Below are 12,898 nucleotides of genomic sequence, written 5' to 3' on the forward strand. Positions count from 1 at the left end.
ATAAACAAAAAATGTATTAGAACTGATTCATTCTGATTTATGCGGTCCTATGCCGACAAAATCAATTGGTGGAGCAAAGTACGTTTTAACATTTACTGATGATTATTCTAGAAAAGTAACAGTGTATTGCTTGAAAACTAAAAATGAGGTAGCTAAATATGTTCGAAAATACATAGCCAGGATAGAAAGAGAAACTGATAGAAAGGTGAAAAGATTCAGGAGTGATAATGGGCTAGAGTATTGTAATAAAACCCTTAAGCAGATGTTTGACGACATGGGGATAAAACACGAACATACAAACGTAGATACACCACAAATGAACGGAGTTGCAGAACGTATTAATAGGACACTGTTAGATCTAGTACGAACGATGCTTAAAAAATGCCGAATTACCCGAAAGATTTTGGGTAGAAGCGATAGTAACCGCGTGTTATATTAAAAATAGAGTCATACATTCTTCCATCAACGATATCCCAGAAGGAATTTGAACAAAAAATAAACCTAGCGTAAAACATCTAAAGGTTTATGGATGTTTAGCTTACGCACATGTCATTAAACAAGGTAGACACAAACTCGATTCTAGAGGAAAAGAATGTATATTTATTGGTTATTCCAGTCAAACTAAGGGATATAGGTTATGGGATCCGGTTAGAAATGACGTAATTCAAACAAAACATGTAGAGTTTATTGAAGATATTTGCGGATATGAATATATCTATAACAGAAAAATACTTGAAACGCCATATAATAATAGTATAGTTGAAACAGATGATGTGGATACCACGGATGAAGATGAAGATAAAGAGTCAGTAACTAGCGATGATAAAGCGAAATCTGTTAATACACAAGGGTCCACATCAGATAGAAAACGTAGTGTAGGTAGACCAAGAAAAACAATTCGAAATCCGTGGGGTCGTGCAGGTAAACCTAAAACTATAGAATCAAATTTAGCAGAAACAGTAGAACCTACGACATATAAAGAGGCATGACTTCACCACAATCGCAAGAATGGAAAACAGCAATGAACGAAGAATTAAAAGACTTAGATGATAGGAACACATGGGAAATATTAAGTAAACCGGATGATATTAATTGTATTGGAAATAAATGGGTTTACAAGGTTAAAACAGATTCTGGCAAGGTAGTAAGATATAGAGCTAGAGTAGATGCACAAGGGTTTTCTCAAAAGAAAGATATAGATTATTCGGATCATATGCTCCTATCGCAAACGTTTCATTAATTAGACTATTAATATCTATTACAACATCATACAATTGGGAAATACATCATTTAGATATAAAATGCGCATATCTCTACGGAAATCTTAAAGAAGAAATATATATGAGATTGCCACTCGGACACATGGATTATGACATAAAAGTAGCAAAACTTTTAAAACCAATATACGGTTTGAAACAGTCAGGACGTAATTGGAACAATGCAATTGATGAATTCCTAATTAAAAGGGGATTTGATAGATTACAAGCAAACAACTGTGTTTATACTTATAACAATGATCTTATCCTTACGTTATATGTAGATGATATTATAATATTTGCTCGATCAATTGATAAAATAAACGAAGTTAAAGTATTGTTATCGTCAGAATATGAAATAAGAGATTTAGGTAAAGCGTCGTACTTATTAGGAATAAATATCGAATACGATGATAAGGAAGTAAAATTATCGCAAAAGTTATGCTATATAAGCAAATTATTAAGCGAATATAATTTAGATGATTGTGAAACGAGCAAAGCCGATTGATCCAGGAGTAAAACTATCAAAATGTGACAGCCCACATAGTGATGTTGAAAAGGACGAAATGAAAAATACACCATATAAACAATTAATCAGTTCATTGATGTATGTAGCACTGGCAACACGGCCAGACATATTATTTGCGGTAACAAAGTTATCACAATTTAGTTCCAATCCCGGAAGGGCACATTAGTTACAAGCTAAGAAAGTATTAAGATATCTAGCTGTGACAAAAGATCTCAATTTAGTATATGGTTGTGGCGCGAATGACATAGAAATTTTTAGTGATGCAGACTGGGCATCAGACGTAGATGATAGACACTCTTATAGTGGTATAGTGGTTTTTGTAAATGGGAATCCGATAACTTGGAAATCTAATAAACAAAAGTCAATTTCAATTTACTATGGAAGCTGAATATATTGGTTTGGAAGTGGCTGTAAAGGAAGTTATGTGGTTAAATATGATGTTCAAAGAATTAGCGCGGAAAAATGGCTTAGACGTGCCTTGTAGGCCATATGTCATTAGATGCGATAACAAATCAGCAATTGATTTCATAAGAAATAAGATAGAGAGGTCGCGTACGAAACATATTGACATAGCTTATCACATTACTAGAGAGATGCACGAAGAGGGATTGATTAAAGGTGCGTTCCGTATCTCGTATGATGTGCATGATGCATCCATTGTCCTTGTTTAACATTTGGTGAGCAACAAGGATAAACGATGCATTATGCGCATCATGCGAGAAACGGAACGCACCCTAAGTTGGAATACCTATCGTCTAGTGATAATGTGGCGGATATTTTTACAAAGCCACTACCTCATTCAATAATGAATAAACATGTGGAAAGATTGAGACTACGTCAAATTGTAGAGTGAGCAAAGGCCGGTATTCATAGTCGGTTCTTATTTTAAGACAGTCTTAAGTAATGTCTTAAGTCACTAATGCGGCCTTCTGATTGGTTCATGACATCTTAAGACTGTACTTAAGATGGTCTTAAATATAAGATCCGACTATGAATACCGGCCAAAGTGGGGGATTTGATATATATTTGATACACTCTGCTATCGAGAATTGTAACTCGCAGATATCGATCTTAATATCGATGTGGTTGCCATTGCATCGATCTTATTAATCTTTTCGTTAATACACACGTTGTAAACATCAAGCAAGTAGTAGACGTTATTTTCCTTTTCCTCAACGTATATTCACGCATAATCAAACACAGATAGGCTCTGCTAACAGAAATAATAAGAAATGATATTCTGTATTAGCTGTTAATATTGAATTTCTGTTAATCTAATTTTTAATTAATATATTTTAGTGAACTTATTTTGTTTTATATTTTCAGCAATGAATCCTATGCGATCGACAACTTTCCGGAGCGGTGAGGAGTCAAGATCAACACGTAATGAAGATCACAATACTTTTACAGTTTTACGTTCAAGAACCGAAGAAGAGGAGCAGAGGCGCAGACGAGAATGGCAACGCCAGCAAGAGCGAGAGAGACAACATGAAAAATTGAAGCAGCAAAAAATTTTAGAATATGAAAGGAACCGTGCACAAGCTTTAAAATATGCTGAGGAAATCACCTCGCATCATAGTCAAAGTAAAAGTGGTAGTGAGTCTCCCTCGCATGTTCGGTACAGAGATAGATCTACATCAACTGCTTCCAAATCTGGTAGCCTTCATGAAGAGTGAGTGTACGATATATACACAATTATATACTTGTATCTTTATTATGGTCCAAGCATTTATTGGTACTTGATAAAAATAAGGTGACTTGAAAATATATCCAGAAAGAATTTCAACGAAATGAATTTAAAAAGTAAAAAAGATAATTAGTATAAAACACAAATTTATTTTTAGAGAATATTACTTACATAATAGTAAAAATGTATTTATATATTAGAGCAGTGTTATTCCATCGTTTATTGAAGATTGTTTGGCCATTATTGGTTACTTATCACAGTGACACAGACAACAGTAATGATATTTTTTATAATTATTTTTTAAATAGTATAAAAGACATTTTATTGAGAAAATAGAAAAATAAAAATATTTTTTTTAAACAGGAGAAAAAAAAGAACTATTTTTTTTAAAAGGATGTATCCAGAATAGAACTATTTTCCTGAAAAAAGGATCTGGTTATTTTAACAGTATAATAATTATAATTAATTTAACGTATTATCAAATTCTCTTTAGATTAGATGGGTCTACAAGTCGAACAGTACCTTTATTTAGAGGTCCTCAGAATGCACAGATTGATACTTCGGAACTACGTCGAATTAAAGTTGATATTCATAGGAATATTCCTGTAAAAGGACCTGTTACCGAATTAGAAAGGGATATACTTAATCCTGAAGATGTGATCGTCAAGAGAAGAGAGGGTAAACTGTTAATTTCTCTATCTTTATGATTTTGTAAAATTCTTATTTTTGCAGAAAATTATTATTTAGCTCTGCAGTAAATGAAGAATTGTTACAGATAAAGAATTGACTGTATCTGCAATAATAATGATATATCTCTATTGTATCAATAGCACAAAAGGTTTGATATACAGGGTGTTTGAAAATTATCGGCTAATCGATCACGAGCAGGTAGAACGGACCGAATTGAATCGAAAAATCTTATACCATTTTGTAGGTTGCGCAATAGTTAACGAGATATTAACGTTTAAAGATAGCCGAATAAGCGCGTCCGGCCGGCCTACTGCTGCCGAATATACAACCTACCGTCCCCACCCATCGCACGGCGCGCGGACCGCTGGGAGTGGGGATGGCCTGCTAGGCGTTCCGTTTGAATCGTTTGAAGACGTTTAGTGGCAATTCCTACTCCCAGTGGCCCGCGCTCCGTGCGATCGGTGGGGATGATAGGTTGTATATTCGGCATCAGTAGGCCGGTCAGACGCTTATTCGGCTATCTTTAAACGTTAATATCTTGTGAACTATTGCGCAACCTACAAAATGGTATAAGATTTTTCGATTCAATTCGGTCCGTTCTACCTGCTCGTGATCGATTAGCCGATAATTTTCAAACACCCTGTATAAGCACTAGATTGAATGAGAGTGAAGCTGGCAGCCAGACTTAGCAGCCGGAACGCTGCAGCCAGAGCCGAATAGGGTACTGGGGCCCAGAAATTAAAAATTAATAAAACGCATTAAAAACTATTAAGAGCAAGTCACACAATTCAGGTGATACAAAAATAGATAAAATATGTAAAATTTAAAATAATCTGACAGGGGATAAGCATTATTGATAACAATAAAATTAATTAACATTCATATATTTACTATTCAGCAGCCAGATCGACCGCAAACCCGTAACGACTTGAAAAAAATCATACATACTCTACGAGATGAGTAGAACAGAGTGACATCGCGATCTAACCGGTTAAGGACCCCATTGTTTATAAAAAAAATTAAATAACATTTATAAACAACTTAGCAGCCAGACCAAACGCAAACTCGTAGCGACTTGAAAAAAATCACACATACTCTACGAGACGAGTAGAAAAGAATGACATCGCGATCTAACCGATTAAGGACCCCATTGTTTATAAAAAAAATTAACAAAATTGTCCTCAATAAGTGGCTAATAAATAAACAAAAGAAACGGTAGAGCATATGCCACACACTAGATCTTATCAGTGAAATATAATTAATGTATAATTAGTGTATAGAATAAAAGGAAATACAAAGGAAATAAAAAAAAATTAAATAACATTTATTAACAATTTAGCAGCCAGACCAAACGCAAACTCGTAGCGACTTGAAAAAAATCACACATACTCTACGAGACGAGTAGAAAACAATGACATCGCGATCTAACCGGTTAAGGACACCATTGTTTATAAAAAAAATTAATTAACATTTATAAACAACTTAGCAGATTGCAATGTCATTCTTTTCTACTCGTCTCGCAGAGTATGTGTGATTTTTTTCAAGTCGCTACGAGTTTGCGTTTGGTCTGGCTGCTAAGTTGTTTATAAATGTTATTTAATTTTTTTTATAAACAATGGGGCCCTTAACCGGTTAGATCGCGATGTCACTCTGTTCTACTCATCTCATAGAGTATGTGTGATTTTTTTCAAGTCGTTACGGGTTTGCGGTCGATCTGGCTGCTGAATAGTAAATATATGAATGTTAATTAATTTTATTGTTATCAATAATGCTTATCCCCTGTCAGATTATTTTAAATTTTACATATTTTATCTATTTTTGTATCACCTGAATTGTGTGGCTTGCTTTTAATAGTTTTTAATGCGTTTTATTAATTTTTAATTTCTGGGCCCCAGTACCCTATTCGGCCCTGGCTGGAGCGTTCTGGCTGCTAAGTCTGGCTGCCAGCTTCACTCTCATCTAGATTGATGCATCGATAGGTTTATTCTTTACGTCTATGAAGACTTTACCATCTAAAAAAAATGATAATGAACTCCCTGAAGACGACAAGCAAGAGAAATACTTGTAATAATGATGAACATTGCAAATCTGATTCAAGACATTTTTCAACACAGGAAGAGTATTTTATCCATTATTTTCAACCTGCGGTTTTTTTCACAAGAGATATAAGGTGTAAAATATATATTGATGCAGGAATTTAGAATGTTTTCCTGAAGGGATATTATGTCGCAAATCGAGAAATATGTTTAACTATAATTAAATAATATTCAAACAATATCCAAATAATTTACTGCATATTTGATACTCTTGCAGCAAGAGGCTTGCTTAATGCATATACATTTCAAATATATTTTTTGTTTTAACGATAATTCATTTTATTTAGATTTTTAAGCTATATATTTAGTTTTTTTTATTGAAAAATATTTAACCGTTATTTACTTATACTAAAGTTACATTTAATTAAACCTTATTTACTTATGTTTGTACAAAATTTCATTTAACTTAAAACATTGTTTCTATAGGAATATTCCTGTAAAAAGACCGAGCACAAGCGTAGCATGGAGAACAGCGCGTGAGTCTACCATGCTTGGGGACTCGAGTTCGATCCCTGACAGATCCAAGAAATTTTCTCGTGCTCATAGCTCCTCTTCGGCGGTCTTGCAAACCACCAACAATACTTATTGCCAGGAACAAATCCCTTAACATTGCCATTCGGAATCGGCATTAAATTGTAGGTTCCGTATGTCTGTACAACCGCATGCGTGCGCACCACGGGCATACGTATGAGAGGTAGGCCCGGTCCCAACTTTTTGAGATGTTGCGCCACTGGAAAATGAGTGAAATGTGAAAAGACCGAATTATGAAGAGATATACTTAATCCTGAAGATGTGATCGTCAAGAGAAGAGAGGATAAACTGTTAATTTCTTTAAAATCTTTGATTCTCTAAAATTCTTTTTTTTACGTAAAATTATTATTTAACGCTGCAGTAAATGAAGAATTGTGTTACAGATAAACTACTGACAGTATCTGCAATACTAATGATGTGTCTATTGTATCAATAGCACAAAAGTTTTGATATGTAAGCACTAGATGCATCTATAGGTTTATTCCTTACATCGATGAAGAATTTACTATAAAAAAATCGATAATGAACTTCATGAAGATGACAAGCAAGAGAAATACTCGTAATAATCATGAACATTGCAAATCTAATTCAAGAAATTTTTCAACATAGAAAGAGTATATTATTCATTATTTTTTATCAACTTTTTTCACAAGAAGTATAAGGTATACATATATCTATATTTCTATATATACCTGATCTTCATTGTAGGCTGTCTTCCATCATCTTTGTATCCCTTTTATAACACTAATATAATATCTTCCGTGAAAGAAAATATCTTCCATTAGGATATTCGCAAATAGCAGTATCTTCCTGCATCTTACAATTTAATCGTAAGTAATAATATAAATTCAAATTAAATAAAGAATATTGTATAAACTGATTAGTGAAACAACAATATTACATCATGCTATAATAGAAATTACTATTTTTAAAATTTTTCGCATATATAAAAAAATCACTTAAAAATTATCTCACTATATTGTATCAATTTAAAAACAAATTATTAAAAAGAATTTCCTGTTTCTATGTATACCTAATTCTATATACCTATATATCGTTTCTATTCTTCGTTGTAGTGAATCATGAAAAGTTTAATCTTATCTTCATTGTAGGTAGACTTGAATCATTTACTCTTTAAAATTTGTGTAATTATATTTTCTGTGAAGCAATATTTTTTAATTGTTATATGAATAGTTTTATAGTAATTAAAAAATGCGTAACCATTATTAACATATTTACAAATTTACAATTTTTTACGTAGGAATGCACGTAATATAATATGTGTGAATTATATAATTCGAATTATGTAATTTATTCAATGAGAAGTAATAAAAACGACGTTTTAAGTTCAATGAAATTTTGTATAAACAGAAGTAAATAAGGCGTAATTAAATGTTAGTATAAATAAATAATGCTTAATTAAATGTTTCAATTAAAAAAATAAACATATAACTTAGAAATCTAAATAAAATTAATTATCGTTAGAGCAAATACTATATTTGAAATTTAACTCATGCCTTGAGCAAGAGTATAAAATATGCAATAAATTATTTGGATATTGTTTGAATATTATTTGGTTATAGTTAAACATACTTCTCGGTTTGCGACATAACATTCCTTCAGAAAAATATTCTAAGTTCCTGCATCAATATACAGGGTTATCGAAAAGTATCGGACCCCCCTAATATCTTCAGTTCGAATGCATTTTGGTGAAAATGTCCAATAGCAAAGTTGTATGATTTCAAGCGAGGAGTAAGATAATGACCTTGACTTTGATCTTGACCATGTCCTATGAGGTCATTTCAAGGTCAACCTTATTTTTTTAAATGGGACCCCCTACATTTTATTGCATATTTTTATAGCTTATCTCTTTCTCGAGCTTTCCAAAACACTATAATAAAACATTTTTTCATTAAGTATTTTTTGAGTTATAAAGGTTTGAAATTAACAATTTGTTAAGTGGCGTGCGATTCCGCCCAGTTAAGGCAAGAGTGGCGTGTGGGTTAACCAATTAGTTGGTCTCATTATTCCGCGCACAAAACTATTAAGGTTATGATTACTGAAAATTAAATAATATTTTACAAGATATTTTACCTTTTGTGTTAAAAAATTGTTAAATTCAAACCTTTATAACTCGAAAAGTACTTAATGAAAAAATGTTTTATTATAGTGTTTTGGAAAGCTCTCGAGATAAGCTATAAAAATATGCAATAAAATGTAGGGGGTTCCATTTAAAAAAATAAGGTTGACCTTGAAATGACCTTAAAGGACATGGTTTTATTTTTCTCAAAATTTTAATGACTTATTGCAAATATCATATCATTTAAATCTTGTGCAACTTTTTTATCAAAGTTTGTATTTAAGTCTTTCTATATTTATTATATTTATTGTAGATTAGTTTGTAAATTATTATATTGTATTGTCATAAATCTAGCGAAAACAGAATTTAGTTTTTAAAGTAACTCTTATTTTAATATTTTTGTTACAAGACCATGTCAATAGCAATATTGCTATTATTATGATAATGGTCAATAATAACAAATAAAATTATTTAAAGCGAAGATAATATAAGTTTAATTTAGATATATAGATGAGAAAGATAAAATTATAATTGTCTGAATGTCTCCTTCATTCATTCATTACACACATATATATATATATATATATTAGAATTTCATCATTAAATAATGTAATAAATTATATAGGAGAAGGATGTAAACCAATATTCGACAGGGAAGAATTAAAAAAGGTTATAAACAAGACTAACGAAATAGAAGAACGACGCACAGTTGTAGCCATAGATAAAGAACAATCGGGTATGTATTGCACAAATAATTGTTATTTATTATTAGTTTTTACATTGAAGAATTTACCAATTGAAGAATTAAGTAATGAAGTAATATAATGAATACTTAAAGTTGCACTTGATTTTTTTTCGAAGTACTTGAAATTCTTTGAATAAGAAAAATTTAATATAAAAAATTAATATAACATAAAAAGTATAATATACTTGAGATTATATATATATATATAGATGATATATGCAAATATATATATATATATATATATATATACACATTCGTAATATAACTTTATACAATCGTATAATTATTATTTGATCAATTCCTTAAAATTTATGACATATCTCTTGGCCAAAAATAAGACGAAAATATCGAGACTGTAATGCTTCTCAAATGGGAAGCTATATTTATAATTATAATTATTATCGAATTAGAGGTAATTTAAAGATCGCGTGTTTGAAGACGATATATTACGTGTTATTTTTCTATAATTGTGTGAAAGTTTTAGTTCCCGATTTTTGAGGCTCATAATAAATATTACAAAACACGGTATTTAAAAAAATAGTACATAGTTTAACACTATAATATTATACAGCCTCGACAATCAAGTCACGTTCTTTGAGGAAACGATCTTTATCCTTGAGTCCTATTAGGAATCGTGTCTATTCAGGATATCCATCTTCCTATCAATCCAGGTTTGTTTTACTCGTTATGACAATATTCTATTTACGTTAAATGTACACTCTTTAATCTATTTTCTTGTGATTATAGTCGTCGCGTGGATTTGAAGCATCAGGATAAGATAGAAAAATGTGATACTCGTAAAGATGATGGGTAAGCTTTATTTATTTATTTATTGCGATAAAGAAAGTTTATTTTTGAAATAATGAAGGGTACATATAAACAAGTATTACGTATAATTAAAAACAAGTAAAAGAGCGTTTATACTGGCCGTAATCGTATGTCTCGTATGACGTAATCTGTAAAAATTGACCAATTACTTCCGAGTATTCCCTTCTTACTATCGAATGAGAGGGGAATATTAAACTGTGATTAGTCAATTCTTACAGATTATGACATACGGCATATGATTACGGTCAGTATAAACGTTCCCTTACTGTTTTATATCTGAAAAGTATATTCTGTTACTTTATTTTAGGAGAAGCGATTTAGAGAAACGCAGAGAATATAAAGAGAAATATACCGAAAGAGATGGCGCAAATAAGCATGATACTAATCGATCGCGTTCTAGAGAACGTAACTCACATTCCAGGTATAGAACATAATCATTAACATAGATTATTATTTTAAATAAATAAATATTTTTATTATTTTAAACATTTAAATTATTTTTAGTCTATGACTTGTTATGATTTGGTACTACCAGACTTAATTGATTTGTAAAACGTACGACAAAGACTGTGTTCCAAAATTTACTGCCAGTACTGAAAATCTATGAGGTGTCGAGTGGCTTGTCGCTCAGTGCGTTGATTCGCGATCTGTAGATCCGGGTTTAATTCCACCTGCGCTCATATACGCGATTTTTCGAGTTCAAGGAGCCAAAAATGGCTCCATCTGATCATTAAGAGATCTTTGATCACCAGTGCCGTTCGGATCCGATATTAATCTATAGGTTCCATGTAATATCAATGGTGCATACATGTATAAATCCTCGAGGTTGAATATTAAGCTAACAACCTAACTCCGGAAAACAAATCCATTGATACGAAAAAACCTCATGAGAGATAGGCCCTATCCTGCCTTGGGATGTTGCGCTACCAACAATTGAAAATCTATAGTGCTCGTAAGGTAAATTATGGATTTTCAGTACTGGCCGTAAATTTCTAGATAATGTGAATGTTACATAAGGTATCTAAAAGACGTCTTTTATGGCGTTTTCAACCCGAGCGGATTTGCTCCCATTTGGGTTGGATAATGTTCTACTATTGGTTGACGTTATATATTCCACCAGTAGGAGAGCATATAACGTCATTAATCCAACCTAGATTGGTACAAATTCGCTCGGGTCGAATACGCTATTAGACTGCATCTTTTAGACATAAAGACATCTAAAAGACGTCTTTTAGGTATCTTATACAACATAAATATTATCTGGATTTAGGAACACAGAATGCCAAATCGTTGTTGAATAAGATTGTGAATAGTAATTTGTTAATTACTATTATTACAATTATTATTATTATTACAGGCCATTTATTGAAGAGAGATCTTATCGCGACAGATATCGTGAAAGATCGAATGAACGTTCTTATGAAAGAAGAGATAGAGATAGGGAGAGAAACAGAGAAAGAGATAGGAATAGAGACAGAACTAAAACTAGAGATAGATCCAGGGAACGAAGAGATATAGCGCCACATTATATCGAATCACCAATACCTGTACCTATCTATTATGGTGTAAGTAAGATACATATGTATACAATCTTGACCATTTTTTAATGAATGTTCCTAAACTTTGTTGGACTTTCTTGTGAATATATATCTCTACTAGAGTTTTCCTCCGAGACCTATCGTAGTAAGCCCTATGGTTCCATTAAGAGGACAAATTCCTCCTATGGGAAGAGGCAGACATCCTACTTTAATGGCACCAGTTAGACCATTTCCACCAAGATTTCCTCCAGATATGTACAGATTGGGACATCCACCTCCAAATCCAAGTAAGTAAATATATATATATATATATTCATTTTTCACTCGATGTCGCAACATCCCGAGGCGAGACAGGACATACCTCTCATGAGGTTTCTGTATGAATTTGTTTTTCGGTATTAGGTTGTTAGTCTAATGTTTCAGTCTGGGGGATCTACACGTATTTCCACTGATATATGGAATCTAATGCCAGATTCGTACAGTACTGGTGATCAAATATCTTTTAAACCAGATGGAGCGATTTTCGGCTTCTTAAACGCGAAAAATCGCATATGTGGGCGCAGGTGGGATTGAACCCGGATCTATAAATCACGAGTCAATCGCACCGAGCGACAAGCCACTCGTCGCTTCCAGAATATTTATATATTATATATATATATATATAGCACAACTTTGAGAAATTAATCCTATTTCAATTCAATCTTTCGCATTGCAATGATGCTTTCTAATTTGATTAAATATCGCCGAATAGTAATGCCATAAATAGATAAAGATGGCATTCCCGAGAATACCTCGCTTCGCTTAACAAACTTAACGAACCTGCAAATGGGAGGTTCTTTAAAAATATGTTGGGAGATCTCGCAATGATTTCACTCGCATTGTTAGCCTTACAATCGTGCCCGCTCTCTCGGCTCGTTT

General features: G+C 32.3%; 1 protein-coding gene across 4 annotated transcripts in view; it reads left to right on the forward strand.

The window, feature by feature from the left end:
- The window catches only part of LOC108771085 (serine/threonine-protein kinase fray2-like), a 20,770-nt gene extending 8,480 nt beyond the window's left edge, over positions 1-12,290 (forward strand). For 2 of the 4 annotated variants that reach the window (XM_018522984.1, XM_018522981.1), the window contains exons 2-9: positions 3,112-3,457; positions 3,966-4,150; positions 9,495-9,605; positions 10,186-10,285; positions 10,362-10,424; positions 10,750-10,863; positions 11,800-12,007; positions 12,102-12,290. In XM_018522984.1, the coding sequence (XP_018378486.1) occupies positions 3,114-3,457; positions 3,966-4,150; positions 9,495-9,605; positions 10,186-10,285; positions 10,362-10,424; positions 10,750-10,863; positions 11,800-12,007; positions 12,102-12,275 (1,299 nt within the window). In that variant the 5' untranslated portion in view covers positions 3,112-3,113 and the 3' untranslated portion in view covers positions 12,276-12,290. Of the gene's footprint in view, positions 1-3,002; positions 3,037-3,084; positions 3,458-3,965; positions 4,151-9,494; positions 9,606-10,185; positions 10,286-10,361; positions 10,425-10,749; positions 10,864-11,799; positions 12,008-12,101 lie in introns of those variants that run through there. The other 2 variants (XM_018522983.1, XM_018522982.1) reach the window with 2 other exon arrangements.
- The last annotated feature ends 608 nt before the right edge of the window (positions 12,291-12,898 follow it).

The sequence above is a fragment of the Trachymyrmex cornetzi genome, unplaced genomic scaffold, assembly GCF_001594075.2.
Source record: "Trachymyrmex cornetzi isolate Tcor2-1 unplaced genomic scaffold, Tcor1.1 scaffold1388, whole genome shotgun sequence".
NCBI classification, from domain to species: domain Eukaryota; kingdom Metazoa; phylum Arthropoda; class Insecta; order Hymenoptera; family Formicidae; genus Trachymyrmex; species Trachymyrmex cornetzi.